We start from the raw sequence: 18465 nt of genomic DNA, 5'->3' as shown, positions 1-18465 counted from the left end.
TTTGTGCTACAGCAGTTACCTTGGGTTTAAGTCCCAGAATATAGGAGTAAGGATGGGGTTAAAAAAAACATTAGTGAACTTGTTCCATCACTTAACCACCACCCCAACCTCCATAGTCTTGGTCATCCTGGCACTCATTATATAGACCATGCTGGCCTCAAACTCAGTTTTTCCTGTCTTCCTCCTAACTGGAACCAAAGGTATAGGACACTACTCCCAGCCTACTTAATTTTTTTTTTTTTTTTTTTTTTTTTTTGAGACAGGGTTTCTCTGTGTAGCTTTGTGCCTTTCCTGGAACTCACTTTGGAGACCAGGCTGGCCTTGAACCCACAGAGATCCCCTTGGCTCTGCCTCCCGAGTGCTGGGATTAAAGGCGTGCGCCACCACTGCCTGGCTTTAATTATTCTTAACATTCACTATTACATATTTTCCTAGTATAAACTGCTCTGTGAAGCTTTCATATCTAGATGTATAAAAGGACAAATTGAACAAATGGAGGAACACATTAATAGTTACAAGTTTTAAGATGACAGAATCAAGATCAATGCAGGGCAGGATATTTTATCTGCTCATTGTTCACAACCTCACCCATCCATCCAACCATCCGTCTATCCATCCATCCATTCATTCATTTAATTTTTACCAGGAGTTCAAGATGTACCAGGCCCTGGGTAAGAATAAAAAGTTTAATCTGAGTACAAAAAAAATTTAAAGTTGTTTGAAACAGCATTCACAAATGGGCATGGAAGTATCTATCATTAGAACCTCAAAAGGAAATTGATTCAGAAGCTTCTCAGATACTGAGCAAGTCAAAGTACAACTTCTGCTACGAAGTCTAAATGTTCCAACAATGGTGCTTACAACTCTAAGAATAATATCTTTCTATTCTCTAAGGAGTAAATTAGCAATTAATGTTAGATTTCTTGCAAAGGTTTTCCACACCAGTTTAAGAAGCAGTGATACTTACGCCCTCTAGCAGAGACACAGGAGGACTACAGGCTCCTCTCAGGGTCTGCTGTAGGAATGTACCCCAATCAGACACCTTATCTCTGATACCTAAACAAGAGAAATAATTATTACTCATGTAAGCCACAGAACACAAAGAAACTTGACATACAGAAATGGCATAAGGGTATGTTTATCACTTAAAAATCAGTGTATTGCTTCTTTGTAAGCTTGAAAAGATAAAACAAAATAGTTACAAAACTTCCCTACTCTCCATTGAGCCATGTGCTCGTTAGTTTTTGTCACCTTGATACAAACTAGGGTCATCTGGGAAGAAATCTCAATTAAAAAACTCTTCTATCCCACTGGCCTGTACACTAGTCTGTGGTACATTTTCTTGATTACTGACTGATGTGAGAGGGACCAGACCTCTGTGGTGTAATATCCCTGGGCAGGTAGTCCTGAGGTCTGTAAGAAACCACAGGAATAAGATAGTACAATGCTCCTCCATGGCCTCTGCTTCACTTCCTGCCTTGGCTCCTCTCAATGGACAGAAGCCAAATAAACCCTTTCCTGCTCAAATTGCTTTTGGCCATGGTCTTTATCATAGCAATAGAAACCAAATTAAAACAACTACTCTCTGGTTAGCTCAATAAGAATTGTAAGTAAAACAGAGACTATGAGGTGTATACAAAATAATTCCCTTAATTTTATAAAAAAATAAATAAATAAAAGCCTACTTCATTTCTACTATAAAAATTTCGGGGCTGGAGAGATGGCTCAGCGATTAAGAGCACTGGCTGCTCTTCCAGAGGTTCTGAGTTCAATTCCCAGCAACCACATGGTGGCTCACAACCATCTGTAATGAGATCTGGCGCCCTCTTCTGGCCTGTAAGCATACATGCAGACAGAATACTGTATACATTATATATATATATATTTTTTTTTTTCCTAAATTTCAAACATGAATAAAAATACAGAAAGCAGGCTGGGTGTGGTGGTGCATGCTTTAATCAGTACTTTGGGAAACTAAAGCGGACAGGCCTCTATGTGCTCAAGGCCAACCCTATTTCCACAGAAGATTCCAGGGCTACATGATGAGACCTTGTCTCAAAAACAAACAACAAAAACATACACAGAAAACGGTATAATGGATCTTCATGCACCCTAGCTTCAACAACTGTCACCTCATGCCTATACGTTTTATCTAGAGCAAAAGTTAGCAAACTGCCTTGTGGGCTAAGTCAGACCTGCTTTTTATAATAAAACTTTACTGGCACATAGCCATGCTGGTTGTTGATGTTTTGTCTGTGGCATCCAGCTTTCAAACTGCAAGGGTAGAGTGCAGCAGCTATGGCGGAGACCACGAGTGACAGAACTAACCTCTGAGCCATCTCTCCAGCCCTAGTAATTTTTCAAAAGCAAATGTCTAGTCTCTATACAAACTCCTTTGGTTATATCAATTGATTTTTAACTTATTTCATCACATCAGGAACCACTTTAAGATCCATACACTGGCCAGGCAGTGGTAGTGCACACCTTTAATCCCAGCACTCGGGAGGCAGAGGCAGGTGGATCTCTGAGTTCAAGACCAGCCTGGGCTACAGAGTGAGTGCCAGGACAGCCTCCAAAGCTACACAGAGAAACCCTGTCTCGAAAAAACAAAAAAAGAAAGAAAAAAAAAAAAAAAAAAAAAAAAGAGAATCATACACTGTAAACAACTTGTGATTGAAATTCCTTGTCTATAGATCCATTCTTCTCTTTCCCTTCTCTCTACTTTCTTGTAGCACACTTACTGAGATAAACAGCCTCTTATCTTATATAGTTTTTTTAGATTCTGTATTCACTTCCTTACAGTGATCAGTTATCCCACTGCCCCCATTTTTTCTCTTGTCTTTTTACTCGTGTGTGTGTGTGTGTGTGTGTGTGTGTGTGTGTGTGTGTGTGTGTGTAAGGACTGAACCCAGAGCCTTGTGCTTGCATACCAGGCAAGTATACTTCCACTGAGTAAACCACCAGCCCTGCCCTTTCTATATTCTACAAATCAAGATTTAGAGTCAGAACGGATTTTTCTGGAGAAGAGAGAGTAAAAATATTTCAAAAGTGGAATTATATCCTTCCCCAGAGGCATATAAGGGCTAGTTGTCTGTCCTTCTGTGTCTTAGTTAGAGTTTCTATTGCTATGATGAAACACTATGACCATAAAGCAAGTTGGGGAGAAAAGGGTTTATTCAGCTTATACTTCTACACTGCTGTTCACCATTGAAGGAAGTCAGGACAAGAACTCAAACAGGGCAGGATCCTGGAGGCAAGATCTGATACAGAGGCCATGGAGGGGTACTGCTTACTGGCTTCCTCCCCATGGCTTGCTCAGTCTGCTTTCTTATAGAACCAAAGACCACCTGCAAGCATGGCAACACCCACCATGAGCTGGGCCCTCCCTCATGGATCACTAATTGAGAAAATGCCTTACGCTAGATGTCATGGAGTCATTTCCTCAACTGATGTCATGGCTCCTTCCTCTCTGATGACTCTAACTTGTATCAAGTTGACACAAAACCAGCCAGTACATTCTGTAACATTAATAGCTTTGCTAGAAATTGTATGTGCATGCATGTGTGTTGTATGTATATGATACAACTGTGTTTACCTATAAGCACACATGGGAGGCCAACAGAGAATGCCAGGCGTCCTGCTATAACTTTTCAACTTATTCCACTGAGATAACTTATATTCTCTCTGTTTTACATACAACTCTTATTAAACTAACCAGACTGAAATGTCTTAGTTTGGTTCCTATTGCTATTTTTTAAGTAGGCCAGCTAGCTAGCAATTTAGGGATTCTCCTATGTCTGCTTCCCACTGTGCTGTGCTTACAAGCCTGTGACCATGTCCAGCTTTTATGTAGGTACCGGGCTCTGAACTCAGGTCCTCAGGTTCGCACAGCAAGCGCTCTTCCCCACGGGCCCATCTCCACAGCCCTAACTACTTTAATTGTCACTACATAGATACACTGGTTCGTTGGGGGCTAAAAACTGAAATTCTATCACTCTTTGTTCATCAATTAATCAAAATATTTCCATGAAAAACTTCTCTTTATAAACTATTTGATGAACTTGAAGTAAAATGTATGAAAAGAAAGCAGGCTAATATGGATGATTCTTTCATTCTTTCTCCATATTTGCTGGCTTTTAAAATAATCAGTTGGTTCCCTGCCATTTTCCAAAGGCCATCACTGAAGTTTTCTTTGTACTATTAAGTCATAAACAAATGTATGTTCGCAGTCACTGAAGTTATTGTCCTTATTAATAATCAAACTGTCTCTTTAATCAGAGGCTGTCTCTTCAAGTGTGGTCCTGAGTCTTTCTGATATGACAGTCATGACAGTATGGCAAGATATTTCTGACTTGTTTGTCATTTCCTGACCCAAACCAGAACCAACTACTTCTCTAAGGAACCCCTATATGTTTCAGTAAAAATAGTATTTAAAGTCAGATTTGGTAGCTCACAAATCTAATTCCAGAAACTGAGAGGTAGAGGCACAAGGATTAAGAGTTTAAGATCAGCCACGGGTGTGGGGGTCGGGTGTGGACTTTTAGTCCCAGCACTCAGGAAGTAGAAGCAGGTAGAATTCTATGAGTTTGAGGCCAGCCTTGTCTACAAAGCAAGTTCCTGGACAGCCAGAGCTGTTACACAGAGAAATTTTGTCTCAGGGACAAAAAACACACACTCACCAAAAAAAAAAAAAAAAAAAACTGTTCAGGATTGTCTTTGGTTACGTAGTGAGATTCAGGCAATCCTGGGCTACACAAAATCCTGCCTCAAACACCAAACAAAGATGGTAGTAAAGACCCTACGTGAGGAGGTGTGGTAAAACTGCAACTGCCGCTGGGTGGTCTCCAGGCCTCTGCAGTGTCCAGAACTAAGAGAAGCTTGCTGGCTGCTGCTTTAAAAGATCATGTACATATGCAGTCTCATCTGTGTAGATTATATTTCGTTTTTCTTAGGCCAAGAATCCTAGCTTTCAATTAGATGTTATCATTTTGCTTTATTTCAAAATACACCAATAACTATTTCATTTCTTTCTCTCTCTCTCTCTCTCTCTCTCTCTCTCTCTCTCTCTCTCTCTCTTTCTTAGGTGTTTCGAGACAGGGTTTCTCTGTGTAGCTTTGTGCCTTTCCTGGATCTGGCCTCGAACTCACAGAGATCCTCTTGCCTCTGCCTCCCAAGTGCTGGGATTAAAGGCGTGCGCCACCACCGCCCGGCTCCAATAACTATTTCAAATACAACCAACAGGATGATCACTGAAAACAAAAGATTTTGTTTTGGTCCCTAAAATACACTCCTATGTTAGGAATGGACATGCAAGTCATATTTTAAAGTATTAAAAAGTTCTGTGGCCACCCCTCAAGTTCTATCTACACTCAGAAAATTTTATTTTGCTTTGTGAAGAGTTGTTTTTTAAATTTCAATTTTGTTTCATAGTTGCATTCAAAAACTCTATCACCTTCATTGTACTCCTCTGACATAACTTTTCTGTTTTCTTTAATTTCTAAAAAAAAAAAGTCACAAACACATTCATATGCTTTCTTCTTCTTTTAGTATATTTCCATTTTCTTCCTGTTTTTTTTTTTTTAACATTTAAATTTTATTTAGCTAGCATACATGAGTGTGTGCATGACTGCGTGCATGTGTGGGTGTGTCAGGAATCATCCTCAATCTATTTTCCACATTAATCAATGAGGCCAAGTCTCTCAATCAAACTCAGAGCTGGCCAATAAGGCTAGTCTTGCTAGCCAGTTTATTCTAGGGATCTCCTGTCTCTGCCTTCCAAGGCTTGAATTACAGTCAGATGGCCATGGCCATCTGACATTTACATGGGTTCTGGGAATCCAAATTCCAGTTTTCATAATTTCACTTGAGCAGCAAGTGCCTAACCATTAACCAACCCTTGCCTTAAAAAATGTGTGTGTGTGTGTGTGTGTGTGTGTGTGTGTGTGTGTGTGTGTGAACATATTCTGAGTTGGTAGGCCAAGTGGTGGGTCACTCCTTGGCTACATTAGATAGATTCTTCTTCTTATTGCTGACTATACCACCCAACATAAAAAACCCTTTCTTCTTCTTCTTCTTTTTTTTTTTTGTTCTATTGTTTTCTCACCTAAATTGTATGTGTCACATATTAAGACTGAAACTCCTGGCTTGCTTGTCTGTACACCTTTGTCCATCCCTTTATTTGTCTGACTCTTTAGAAATCTCTGCTGGGGCTAGAGAGATGGCTCAGTGGTTAAGAGCACTGGCTGCTCTTCCAGAGGTCCTGAGTTCAATTCCCAGCAACCACATGGTGGCTCACAACCATCTAGAATGAGACCGGGTTCCCTCTTCTGGCATGCAGGCATACAGGCAGGCAGAACACTGTATGTGCAATAAAGAAATAAATTTTAAAAAAAAGAAATTATTCCTGCATGTGAGACAAATGTGAGTTATGCTTCATAAGCCAATCTGATTTTTTGCTTTTAATAGAAGAGTAAGCCCATTTGTTGTTCTTACTGATACAACGTCCTTTGATTTGTCATATTACTAAATGTTAAATGAATTACTTGTGTATGAATGTAATTTTACTATGTGATTTCTATTTGAATATACACTTTCTCTCTTTAAACCAATGTTTTGATATTTAGATAGGTTTGTATTTCCTACTGCTTACTTTTATGCTAATACATTTATTTATCTATATAATTCAGTGTGTGGTGTATGCGGCAAGACCCCATAAGTATGCATACAGATATCAGAGGAGGACATAACATATCATTCAACTTTTTTAAAAAAATATAATCTCTAATCAAACCTGAAACGCTATTTTGGCCTTGCTGACTAGTAATCAAGCTCACCAGACCTGCTTGTCTCTGCCCAAGTTTTAAGATGGGCACTGGGAATTTGAACTCAGGTCCTTTCACTTTTATAAGTAATCTTACCAGCTAAACCATCTTCCCAACCCCTATACAAATAGCTTTAAAAATATTTTTTGAACTTTTATACAAAAATCTCACTATGTAGCTTAAACTACATTCACATCCCTCTTGCCTCTATTAACTGGGTGTAGAGACTAGAGACATGTGCTACCATGTTTAGCTCACAATATGTTTATACAATACATTAGTCCTTTCTATTTGGGGATGAGTTTCTTATTTATGTTGTGGAACAGAATATTTGTTAAACTATGTAAAGATGTGTTGCATTTGTCTGTATTGTAGAATAATTATGTAAAGATGTGTTGCATTTATTTAAGTTGCACTTATTTAGCTATGTAAAGATGTGTTGTTTCACCCTGCCTGCATAAGGCACCTGATTGGTCTAATAAAAAACTGAACGGCCAATAGCCAGGCAGAAGAGGACTACAGGGTGCTGGTAAGCAGGAGAAAAGGGGGCCAGCCAGCCAAACACACAGGAAACAGGAAAGCAGGATGAATAATATGTAGATGAGGTAAACAAGACCCATGGCAGCACACAAATTAATAGAAATGAATTAATTTAAATTAAAAGTAACTAACTAATTACATGGCAATAAAGACGGTAAGAAAGAAAATAAACAGAGCTGGAGAGATGGCTCAGTAGTTAAGAGCTCCTACTGCTCTTGCTGGACTCTAGCATGTTTCCTAGCACCCACACAGTTGTTCATCATGCAGAATTCCAGTCCCAGAGGATCCATCCAATGCCTTCTTCTGACTTCTGAAGGTACCAAGAACACACATGGTACAGAGACATACATGCTGGCAAAAACACTTATACACATAAAATAAATAAATCTAAAAAAGTAAAAATAAAACCCCAAATACTGAGCTTATACCACTATTCACATGTTCTCCTCCACTGCCCCCATTTGTTTTTTAGCAATGATACTCTATCTACATTGTATTCTTACATGTATCAAGTGTCTCTTTTTAATAATAAAAATCATTCATTTAGTTTTCTAAACCTCATTCTTTTTTGGGGAGGAGGGCAGTTTTAAGACAGTTTCTCTGTGTAGCCCTGGCTGTCCTGGAACTCACTATGTAGACCAGGCTAGCCTCGAACTCAGATATTTGCCTGTCTCTGCCTCCTGAGTGCTAAGATTCAAGGTGAAAGGCTCATGGGAACAATATCCCTCAAATTCCTAACAATTTGTACAGGGTTTTTGACCAGAAGTTCATCTTAGGTAGCTATAAAATCCTCTCATTCTCTCTTTCACTGAATTTCTTAAGTGACAAATGTTAGCAGCAGCAGCAGCAGCAGCAGCAGCAGCAGCAGCAGCTGCAGCAGCAGCACAGAACAGATCAAAAGCATGGTCTTGTGACAGAATACACACTGAACGTAAAAAATTTCTTCATTTGTCCTATGAAAATCACACAATCTAAATTAAGGGATGCATAAGCCAGACCCAAGTTGGGGGAGATCCTACACAGTACTTTTCAAAAATGTCAAAATAAAGAAAGACTAAAAAAGCTAACGAGATACAACAACAAAATGCCAGATGATCCTGGCCTGGCTCCCAGACCAGAAACATAATTAGAGAATTGCAAATATTCCTGAGATTAGAACACAGTGAGCACTACTGGAAAACCTAGCCTATCTAGCCCCTCCAAGATGCCCAAGTTACAAAAGACAAAGTGTGAGGACATTAAAGAAAACTTCTTTTTCCCCAAGACAGAAAGTCTCTGTGTAGCCCTGGCTGCCCTGAAACTCACTCTGTAGACCAGGCTGGCCTCAGAGATCTATCTGCCTGCCTCTGTCTCCAGAGTGCCAGGATTAAAGACATGTGCTACCATGGTCTGGCTTGGATGGAAACTTGTCCTTGACACATGCATGACAACAGAGAACAACATGTGACACAGAGACTTCCTTCTTTTTCTAAAAATGTTAACATAATTAATAAAAGGACAAAAGACTAAAAAAGCTAACGAGATACAACAACAAAATGCCAGATGATCTGAAGACTAAATAACAGCATTTTACCAGATTTACTTTCATGCCTAAAGTCAATTCCCAAGTACCTTTTTTTTTTTTTTTTTTCCAGAGCTGAGGACTGAACCCAGGGCCTTGTACTTGCTAGGCAAGTGCTCTACCACTGAGCTAAATCCCCAACCCCCAATTACCAAGTTCTTTAAAAGAAGCCTGTGTGGATAGAAAGAACAAAGCAAATGTGGAAAAATATCAACATTTGGGAAAACTTCACAAAAAGTCAGCATGAATTTTTTTATACTATTCTTATAACTTTCTTGTAAATCTGAAACTAAATCAAAGAAAGAAGCTATAAATATAAAATGTCACTTGTTTTCTTGAATCTGCAATCTCTCTCCCATCTTTATCTCCTCCTCTTAAAATTATTTATTTTACACTTTCTTGCTTTATTTTAAATATAAGAATGTTTTGCCTATGTATATGTCTATGTACCAAATGCATTCCCAGTGTCCACAGAAGGAAGAAGAGGCCATTGGATTTCCTAATATTAGAGTTACGAGCTACCATGTAGGTACTGGGAATCAAACCCAGGTTCTCTGCAAAAGCAGCCAATGCTCTAAGTACTAAAACACCAAGCCACCTCTCCAGCCTCTTCTCCCTTTTAAAATGTTTCTTTGCTTCTTTCTTAGTTTCTTTCTTCCTTTCTTAGTTTCTTTCCTTTCTTTCTTGGTCTTTTGTATCTCTCTCCAATTTATTTTATTTTATTTTATGAGCTGAGGATCGAACCCAGGGCCTTGTGCTTGCCAGGCAAGCGCTCTACCACTGAGCTAAATCCCCAACCCTTATTTATTCTGCTCACACCACCCAATGGGATAGAGGCCAGCTTTCTTGATATCACAAAAGAATATCTTCATTGACAGATAATTCACATAGTATACAATTTTCCTGTTTGCACAATTTGATAGACTTTAGTCCAGCATCCTCACAGGCCTATGACACCATCACCACTTCCTGTTTTAGAACATTGCTGTCCTCAATTTCTTTCTTTCCTTTTTTTATTTTTATTTATTTATTTTTTTGAATTCTGAATGCCGTTTATTGAAGGAGGGAGGTCTCTCTCCAATTTAACTGATAGCTTACTCTAAGTAGGGTACTTTCCTATAACAGAACTTCAGTTGGCTCATTTTAATTGATAGTGCCATGTACCTATAATCCCAGCATTTGGAGGGTTGAGGCAATGAGGCTTGCCAAGTTTGAGGTTAGCCTGTGCTATAGAGACCATGACTAAAAGGAAAAAAAAAAAGTTTGTAATATAATTTATAAGATTACTTACAAGTAAAGGAGAGAGGAAAATAAAAACAGAACTTGGGAATGGTGTCACAGGCCTGAAATCTGTTATGTGGGAAGGTTAGGGCAGGAGGCTTTCAAGTTCAAGAGTCCCCTAGACTAAAAAGAGTTATACTCTGTTCTCCACAAAAAAAGGTGGTGCCCGGGTGGCGGTGGCGGTGGCGGTGGTGGTGGCGCACGCCTTTAATCCCAGCACTCGGGAGGCAGAGCCAGGCGGATCTCTGTGAGTTTGAAGCCAGCCTGGGCTACAGAGTGAGTTCCAGGAAAGGCGCAAAGCTACACAGGGAAACCCTGTCTCGGAAAAAAAAAAAAAACAAAAAACAGGACTAGGATCTAGCTAGGAAGAATCCCTCTTTAATCACATGTATAAAGCTCTAGGTTCAATCCCCAAAACAACAAAAAATAAAACAAAAAACAACAACCAGATCTCTAAGACCCAAACTCAGACAGCCTCAGTCTGTAAGGATGAGAAACTATGGTCTTGATGGTTTAGAGAGAGAGAAAAATTAATAGGGAAATGCAGGACTAGAGGCTCATTTGGTAGAGTGCTTGCCTGGAGCATACAAAGCATTGGGTTTGAGCCCCCAACACTGTATGAGGTCTGGTAGCAAACGCTTGGAATGCCAGCATTCATAAGGTAGAGAAAGGGGGATAAGAAGTTCAAGGTCACCTATGATACATAGCAAATTGAAGCCAACTAGAGCTATATGAATAGAGCTATATGTCTTATAACTTAAAAATAAACAATAAATAAAATAGAGGCTGGAGAGATGGCTCAGCAGTTAAAAGCATTGACTACTCTTTCAGAAGATCCAGGTTCAAGTCTCAGCACCCACATGGCTGCTCACAACCAGCTGTAACTCCAATCTCAGGGGATCTAACCCCCTCTTCTGGCCTTTCTCTGATTATAGAAGAACAAGGTTCCTGATTCCACTCAGATGAGCTGGCCTCTGAGAAAGCCTCAGTCACAGGAAGATCCAGAAAGACTAGGCCTCGGGGAACAACCCTCACCAGAGCAGAGAGAGACAGGCTAATGGGGAACCACAAAGTATGGCCAAACAAAAACCTGGTAGTACATGCCTGGAAGCCCAGCTACTCGGGAAGGAGAGGCAGGAGGATAGCAAGTTGAAGGTCAGCCTGGGCTACACAATTTATGAAAACATAGCTTAGCCATATCCTGTCTCAAAACAAACAAAAATTTTAATTGGGAGAGGGGGCTGGAGAGATGGCTCAGCAGTTAAGAGCACTGGCTGTTCTCTTAGAGGACCCAGCACTTACATAGCAGCTCTCAATTGTCTAACTCCAGTTCCAGATCTGACACTCCTTCTGGCTTCAGTGGGCACCCCTACATACATGCACACACACATGCACAGGCACATATACATACCCAGTTTAAAAAAACAAAAAACTAAAGTGTTAAAATAAGATAAATTATAGATAATATGATTCACTTTAAAAACAGGGAAATGTACATTACTCCTTATAAAATTTTTAATTAAAAATGTTAGCCTTTGCCTGACGGTGGTGGTGCACGCCTTTAATCTCAGCACTCAGAAGGCAGAGGCAGACGGATCTCTGTGAGTTCAAGGCCAGCCTAATCTACAATGAGTTTTGGGACAGCCAGGGCTACACAGAGAAACCCTGTCTTGAAAAGAAAAACAAAACAAAACAAAACAAACAAACAAATAAACAAAAAGCCTAGCCTAAAAAGCTGTGTAAATCTATGTAGGAGTAGCCTGGTAAGCCTCAAGACTGTGGCCAATCTAAATTTTCTTACATTAATGTCCCATCACACCTTGAAAGGAAATCTTTTACTACCTTCTGGAGCTTCAAGGGTCTTCTTATTCTGCTCACACCACCCAATGGGATAGAGGCCAGCTTTCCTGATATCACACCAGAAGTCTGCTTTCCGGTCTTCCCCATAGCCTTCATAACGGAGTAGGAGTAACTGCTCACAGGCAGTAATGACAGTGGCAACCCAGTACGTTTCCGGATCTTTTTTCACAGCTACCTCCAGCTTCATCCCAGGAGCAAAGCCATTTTGCAAACGTATGTCCACCTGGAGAAAGAAATGTTATTAGGCACCAGACAAATGTATTACACGAGTGTTTCTCTGCCCAAATTCTTTTTTTAAAGATCTAACATTTCTGAAGCACTAAATACCTATAAAACTTTCTCAAAGGAAACCTAAAAAATTCCAAGTCTAACTCATAACAGTGATCTAAAGAAAACAGAAGCAGCTCCAGGGATCTGTCCCACACGACAGTGATGGAACTTGGTATTTTCAACAATACAGCCTATTATGATTACAGAAAGTATCTTCTAGAAAGCATATACATTACTAAACATTCACATTTTCCTATCCTTCAACTCGCCTTCAGGAGTGATTTCTACATCACTCAACAAACAACAACAACCAAAATAACTTTAGGAAACTATAACAGGGGGGAAAAAGCTATAAAGGTAATAAATCAGTAGTATTAGTAATATTACACACAATATGTAGGAAGCCATACTTCCAATGTCAAAGTTCATACTTCTGTCAGCTCTTTTAATAAAATGTTCCAATTTAGATGAAAAATTACAGTGACAAAGGTATGGGTTAGCAATTCTTAAGTGCATTAAAATTAAGTATATAAACACTGTGGATAATGGCAATCATTGTGGGAGAAGTTGCAAATTAAAAAAAAGTGGAAGAGTAGACATTCTGGCATACCCCTTTAATCCCAGCACTTGGGAGGCAGTGCCAGGTAGATCTCTGTAAGTTCAAGGCTAGCCTGGTCTACAGAGTGAGTTCCAGTACAGCTAGGGCTATTACAGAGAAACCCTGTCTCAAGAAATCACACAGGCTGGGCAGTAGTGGTGCATGCCTTTAAATCCAGCACTCAGGAGGCAGAGGCAGGCAGATCTCGGTGAGTTCAAGTCCAGTCTGGTTTACAGAGTGAGTTCCAGGAAAGGCTACACAGAGAAACCCTGTCTCAAAAAACCAAAAAAAAAAAAGGAGAAAAAGAAACCACACACACACACACACACACACACACACACACACACACAGTATCTAATCTCACCCCCAAAAAAGGGAGGGCAGGGAGTGGACTGGAGTGTATCCTGTCATTCTAGACTGGAATAAGAAGTATCTAAATAAGAATATGACAACTGATAGGAAAGCAGTATTTCTTAACTCCAAACTCAGAGGACTAAAAATATATAAGTAAACAAATTTAGTCCCAAATCGTAGTTTTTTACATATTATCTTCCAATAAGCAAGATCAAGGGATCATAGAGAAACTACTGGTTACAATTCTGGAAAAATAAAAATGAAGTAGAGCCTGAAATGTCTTGTGATGTCAAATAGAAGTAATGAAAAAGGTATGGGGGCATGTTAAAAGGAAACAAAAGATAGCTAAAGGAATCTCTCAATGGTCATAGTTGCAAAACAAAAGATAAATACAGAAAAAAAATGGACAGGTGGTTCCCAACTACAATCCCAGCACTCAAGAGAAAGAGGCAAGATCATGAGCACCAAGGCTGCCTGGACTACATAATGAAACTTATCTCAAAAAGAAAACAAAAAGATGGAACAAAAATAACTGTCATCAGACAAACATCATATAAATAAGCACAGCAAACAAGAATTATTGATAGATGCTAAAATTACTATTATAAAAAACAATATTTGCCTCTACTGAATCTACCACATTGAGCTGAATCCCCAGGGGAGTCCTTACCCTGGAGAAGGTGGGAATGGCGGATGGATTGGGGGGGGGGGGGGGCGGGAAGAGGGAGGACAGGGTAATCCGTAGCCGATATGTAAAATTAAATTGATTATAAAATTAAAAAAACAGATATTAAGAGAAATGTAAAAAATAATACAAGCATATTTTATGTTGTTTCATGCATTAAAAAATTCCCAAGTGTCAAAAAAATATTTGCATAATCTCAAAGGATCACTCTATAAGATTCTTATCAACTGCAAAAGGCAAAACAGTAACAATACAATGAAGAAAAGCTGGCACATATCACTTTAAATTTATCACAGTAATATAACTCCTAAAACATCAATACTGCAATTACATACAATTGTCTGACACCATATAAGAAAAGGACTTCTTTCCTTTGGCATGCTTGATATATCTGTATATACTCAGTTTAATTGTGAGGGGGAAAAAGCCAAACTGAGAAATACTGCACAAAATAACTGACATATATATTCTTTAAAAGAGTCAAATTCGGGCTGGAGAGATGGCTCAGAGGTTAAGAGCAACAACTGCTATGTCAGAGGTCCTGAGTTCAATTCCCAGCACCCACATGGTGGCTCACAACCATCTGTAATGAGATCTGGTGCCCTCTTCTGTACACATAATAAATAAATTTTAAAAAAAGAAGTCAAGTTCATGAAAGAAGAAAGAATGATAACTGGGGGAGACTCTGGATATAACAAAGGGGTGGGTGAGGTATTAAGGTACCTGCCACTAAGCTTGATGACCTGAGTTCAACCCTGGGAGAACTGGCTGTCCCCTGACCTCCAGGCATGCGCTGTGGCACACCCACACAAACACATGCACACAAGTAAGTAAAAATGTAATAGAAATTTGAAAAACAAGTGGAAATGTCAAAATCACTGGAAAATGAAAGTGAAGTCCTGAAATAAGATAAAGAAACAAAGTCCCATGTTATTGTAGTTTTTTAAAATAAATCTATAGTTAAGAAAACTATATATATAATAATGTGAAGTTCACCTTCAAAAGTTGTTTTTGTTTTTTTTTTTTTCACTCAAAAATCTAACACATGCCCAAAAAGATTTTACACTGTTACTCTAGGGTAGGTCTAGACAATACTAAGAACTGATGAGTCTCAAGATTCAAGAGAGAATATGTTGACTATCAGTTACTTCTGAAGACTGTTTTGTATTTTCAAGGAAACCACTACCCCCAATATGCAGGTAATTTCCTGGAGCCAGGGCTTTGGAAGTCATTCAACCCTTAAACTGACTCAATCAAATTTGTGATGGCCATGACTGGATCTTGCCAATAAGAATTTCAGAGTTCAAAGTTCAAAAACCAAGGAAGCAAGAGTTTCAATCCTAAGAGCACAGCCCCCTCCCCCCCCCCTCCTACCACCCATGGCCTCTCAGCTCCTGCAATGCCTCAGCCAGGGGCTCTACTGGACAAACTGAAATAAGTCTTTTTCTCTAATTTTAAGAATTAGTACTACTGATAGAGGTTGGTCTGCCTCTGTCTACTTGTTGATAGAAGACCTCCATCTCCCAAGTGGCCCCTACATAGCTTAGGAGCTTAATTTCTCCTCTGAGAACACTGAGCTCAGACAGAAAGCACCTTAGCTTGTGGGTTTGGCATATTTATTTACAGGTATTATGCAATATCTCAATCCTCATTTACAGTGCCAGTAAAATTTTGTGAAAAATAAAATATTCTAAACACAGAACCACATTATTAGATAATTGCTTTTTCCATTATTTTACTATTTCCTTAATGAGCCCTAAATTTAAAAATAATCCTACCCAATCTTCCTTTCTCCTCACCCTATCCCTTCCACCCCCAATTTAAAAACCTCTGTCTTACACAAAACTGGATGTGTAAAAGATATTGTCCATCATCAAAAGGCATCCCCATAATCCAAAACTTATCTTATAGTGTTAACTCAGCATTTTTATCACCCACCTGCCCAGCACTGGGATTACAGTGTGCTGCCATGCCTGACTTTTTATGTGGGTTCTGGAAATCTGAATTGAGATCCTCATACTTGTACATTAAGCATTGTATTGACTGAGCCATCTTCCCAGCTCCAGGGTTTTTTTTTTAATGTTATATAAAACAATGGGTTTCATTTTAATGTTTTCCTACATCTGTATCAGTGTACTTTGTCATACACACAAACACACACACACACACACACACACACACACACACACACACACACACCAGCAAAATGGTCAGATTTTGATGAGGGTAGCAGGAAGAAAGAAAAGGGAAAATCATTTAAATTTTTTCAAATATCCTAACTTAAAGTAAGTCTGAGTTCACTTATGCAGAAAGCAGTACCAGGGAGTAGGGTGCAACCATAACAGGCCTGCCCATGCTGTTTTGTGGAATAGGGAAGAGTTTATGGCTTTAGACTAGGAAAATGGTTGAATGCTATTATAAACAGGGATTTAACCGAGTATCCTTGTAAGAATTTAAAAGACAATAGCACTGAGATCAATGTGGACTATGGAGGCTCAATTCAAGAGATTTCAGGGGGGGACAATATTATCAACTGGGATAGAGACCATTCTCATATTTTGACAAAGAATGTGGTTGGCTGCATTTTGCTCTTGTCCTAAGAGTCTTCCTAGAACTAACTTTAAGTGTTGTGAACTAATTTCACTGACAGAAGAGAGTTCAAGACAGCCTAATACTGAGTCTGTCACTTGTTATTTGTAACACACATATGCAGATCCACAATGAAAAAGATCAAACGAGACAAAAAGAAATATAAAATGTATAGTTTGAGGAGAAAGGGCACCAAGAAATCTAATGTTGGAGCCATGGTTTGTGCTGAAAAAAATAAGGAGAAATGGACTAAAGGGAGTGGTGTCCTTGGTGCAAGACCTCATCCAGCTAATGATAAAACTTTGAAAAGAAAAGGCCTATGGCAGCAGTTCCCAATCCTTTTGGAGTTGTGTGACCCTTTCATGTCCTGAATATCAGATATTTACTATTCATACAGTAGCAAAATTACAGTTATGAAGTAGCAACAAAAATAATCTTATGGTTGGGGATACTGTTAGAATTCTGCCCTGACTCCAACTGCATGACCGCACATGCGCAGTTCAGGAGTTAAGCAGAGGGTCTTGCATCTTTCGTCATCAGTGTGCACGCATGGCGTAGTCACACAATCAGCACATCCATGGTGTAGCTCCATAAGCCTGCCTGTGCATGTCAGGTTTCAGTCTTACTTGGTCCAGTATTTTCTCATTCTGCCCTCTCTCCTCCCTTTTGGAATGGTGACGTATATTCCTTGTTACTCTACATTAGAAGTATGTAATTTGCCTTTTGATTTTATAGGGAGTTATAATTAGGAGATTGACTTGAGTCTCAGAAGAGACTGGACTTTTAAACTGTCTTGAGACTCAAAGACTATGGGGGCTTTTGAAGTTAGACTAAATGCACTTGGCATTATGATGTGGCTGTGGGCCTATGGGGGCCAGGGAGGGGAAGGTGGCAGTTAGAATGAGAACGGGCCCCAAAGGTTCATATTTGAATCCTAGATCCCAGTTGGTGGAAGTGTTTGGGAAGGATTAGGAGAGATGGTCTTGTTGGAAAAGGTGTGCCACTGGGTGTAGGTTTGAAGTTTCAAATGCCTACACAATCCCCAGTCAGTTCTCTCCCCACCTCATGGCTGTTGTCTCAACAATACGAGCTCTCAGCCTGCCTGCTCCCAAACATGATAATCTCGGACCTCTCAAACTCTGAACCCCAGGAAACCCTTCCTTTGGTAGACTGCCTGCATGGTGCTTTGTCACAGCAGTAGGGCAGTGATTAAGACACAGTACAAGAATAAGAGAAAAGGGCAAACTAGTCAGGGGGGCAAACATCTTTATTCCCAGCACCAGGGAATAAAGCAGAATGATCTTTCTAACTTTGATGCCAGATTGGTCTATATAGCAAGTTCTAAGACATTCAGGGTTACATAGTGAGACCCTGTCTCAATTAAAAAAAAAAAAAAAAAAAGTCAAGAGGTGTTGCCTACATGTTTAAACAATGCATAGGGAACTGTGGTGGAGCCTGTTTCTTCTAGATAATCCTCCCAGCTGAATTCTTCTTCTGCACCAGGCCCAGAATCTACAAAAGAAAACAACAATAAAAAGTTGTATTTCCAAGTAAGTGCAAGGTATATAAACAAACTTACTGTAGGACAAATTCACTGATTTTTACACATACACCACAAAACAAAACAAAACAAAACAAAAAACCAACAACAAAAACAGCAATTTCTGTTTTAATGGCAAGTTCCCTAAATGCACTGACTGCCAATTCAACATAACAGTCACTTGATATATTCTCTCTTGCTAGGTGTGGTGGTTTGAATAGGAATGAACCTGTAGGTTCATATATTTGGATGCTTGTTCATTAGGAAGTGAGATGACTTGACAGGGATTAGGAGGTTGGAATAGGTATGGCCTTGTTGGAGGAAGTGTGTCACTGGGGATGGGCTTTGGGGTTTCAAATACTCAAG

General features: G+C 39.5%; 1 protein-coding gene across 8 annotated transcripts in view; it reads right to left on the bottom strand.

Moving 5' to 3' along the window:
* Sfmbt1 (Scm like with four mbt domains 1) overlaps positions 1 to 18465 on the bottom strand; it is a 112597-nt gene that overhangs the window by 36315 nt on the left and 57817 nt on the right. For all 8 annotated transcript variants that reach the window (XM_036199659.1, XM_036199657.1, XM_036199661.1 and 5 more), the window contains 3 exons: positions 17980 to 18071; positions 12046 to 12286; positions 968 to 1056 (listed from right to left, as the gene is read on the bottom strand). In XM_036199659.1, the coding sequence (XP_036055552.1) occupies positions 968 to 1056; positions 12046 to 12286; positions 17980 to 18071 (422 nt within the window). The remainder of the gene's footprint in view (positions 1 to 967; positions 1057 to 12045; positions 12287 to 17979; positions 18072 to 18465) is intronic.

Source organism: Onychomys torridus, chromosome 9, assembly GCF_903995425.1.
Source record: "Onychomys torridus chromosome 9, mOncTor1.1, whole genome shotgun sequence".
Lineage (NCBI taxonomy): Eukaryota > Metazoa > Chordata > Mammalia > Rodentia > Cricetidae > Onychomys > Onychomys torridus.
The sequence above is the reverse complement of the archived record's forward strand: the minus strand, read 5'-3'. Positions and strand labels throughout refer to the sequence as shown.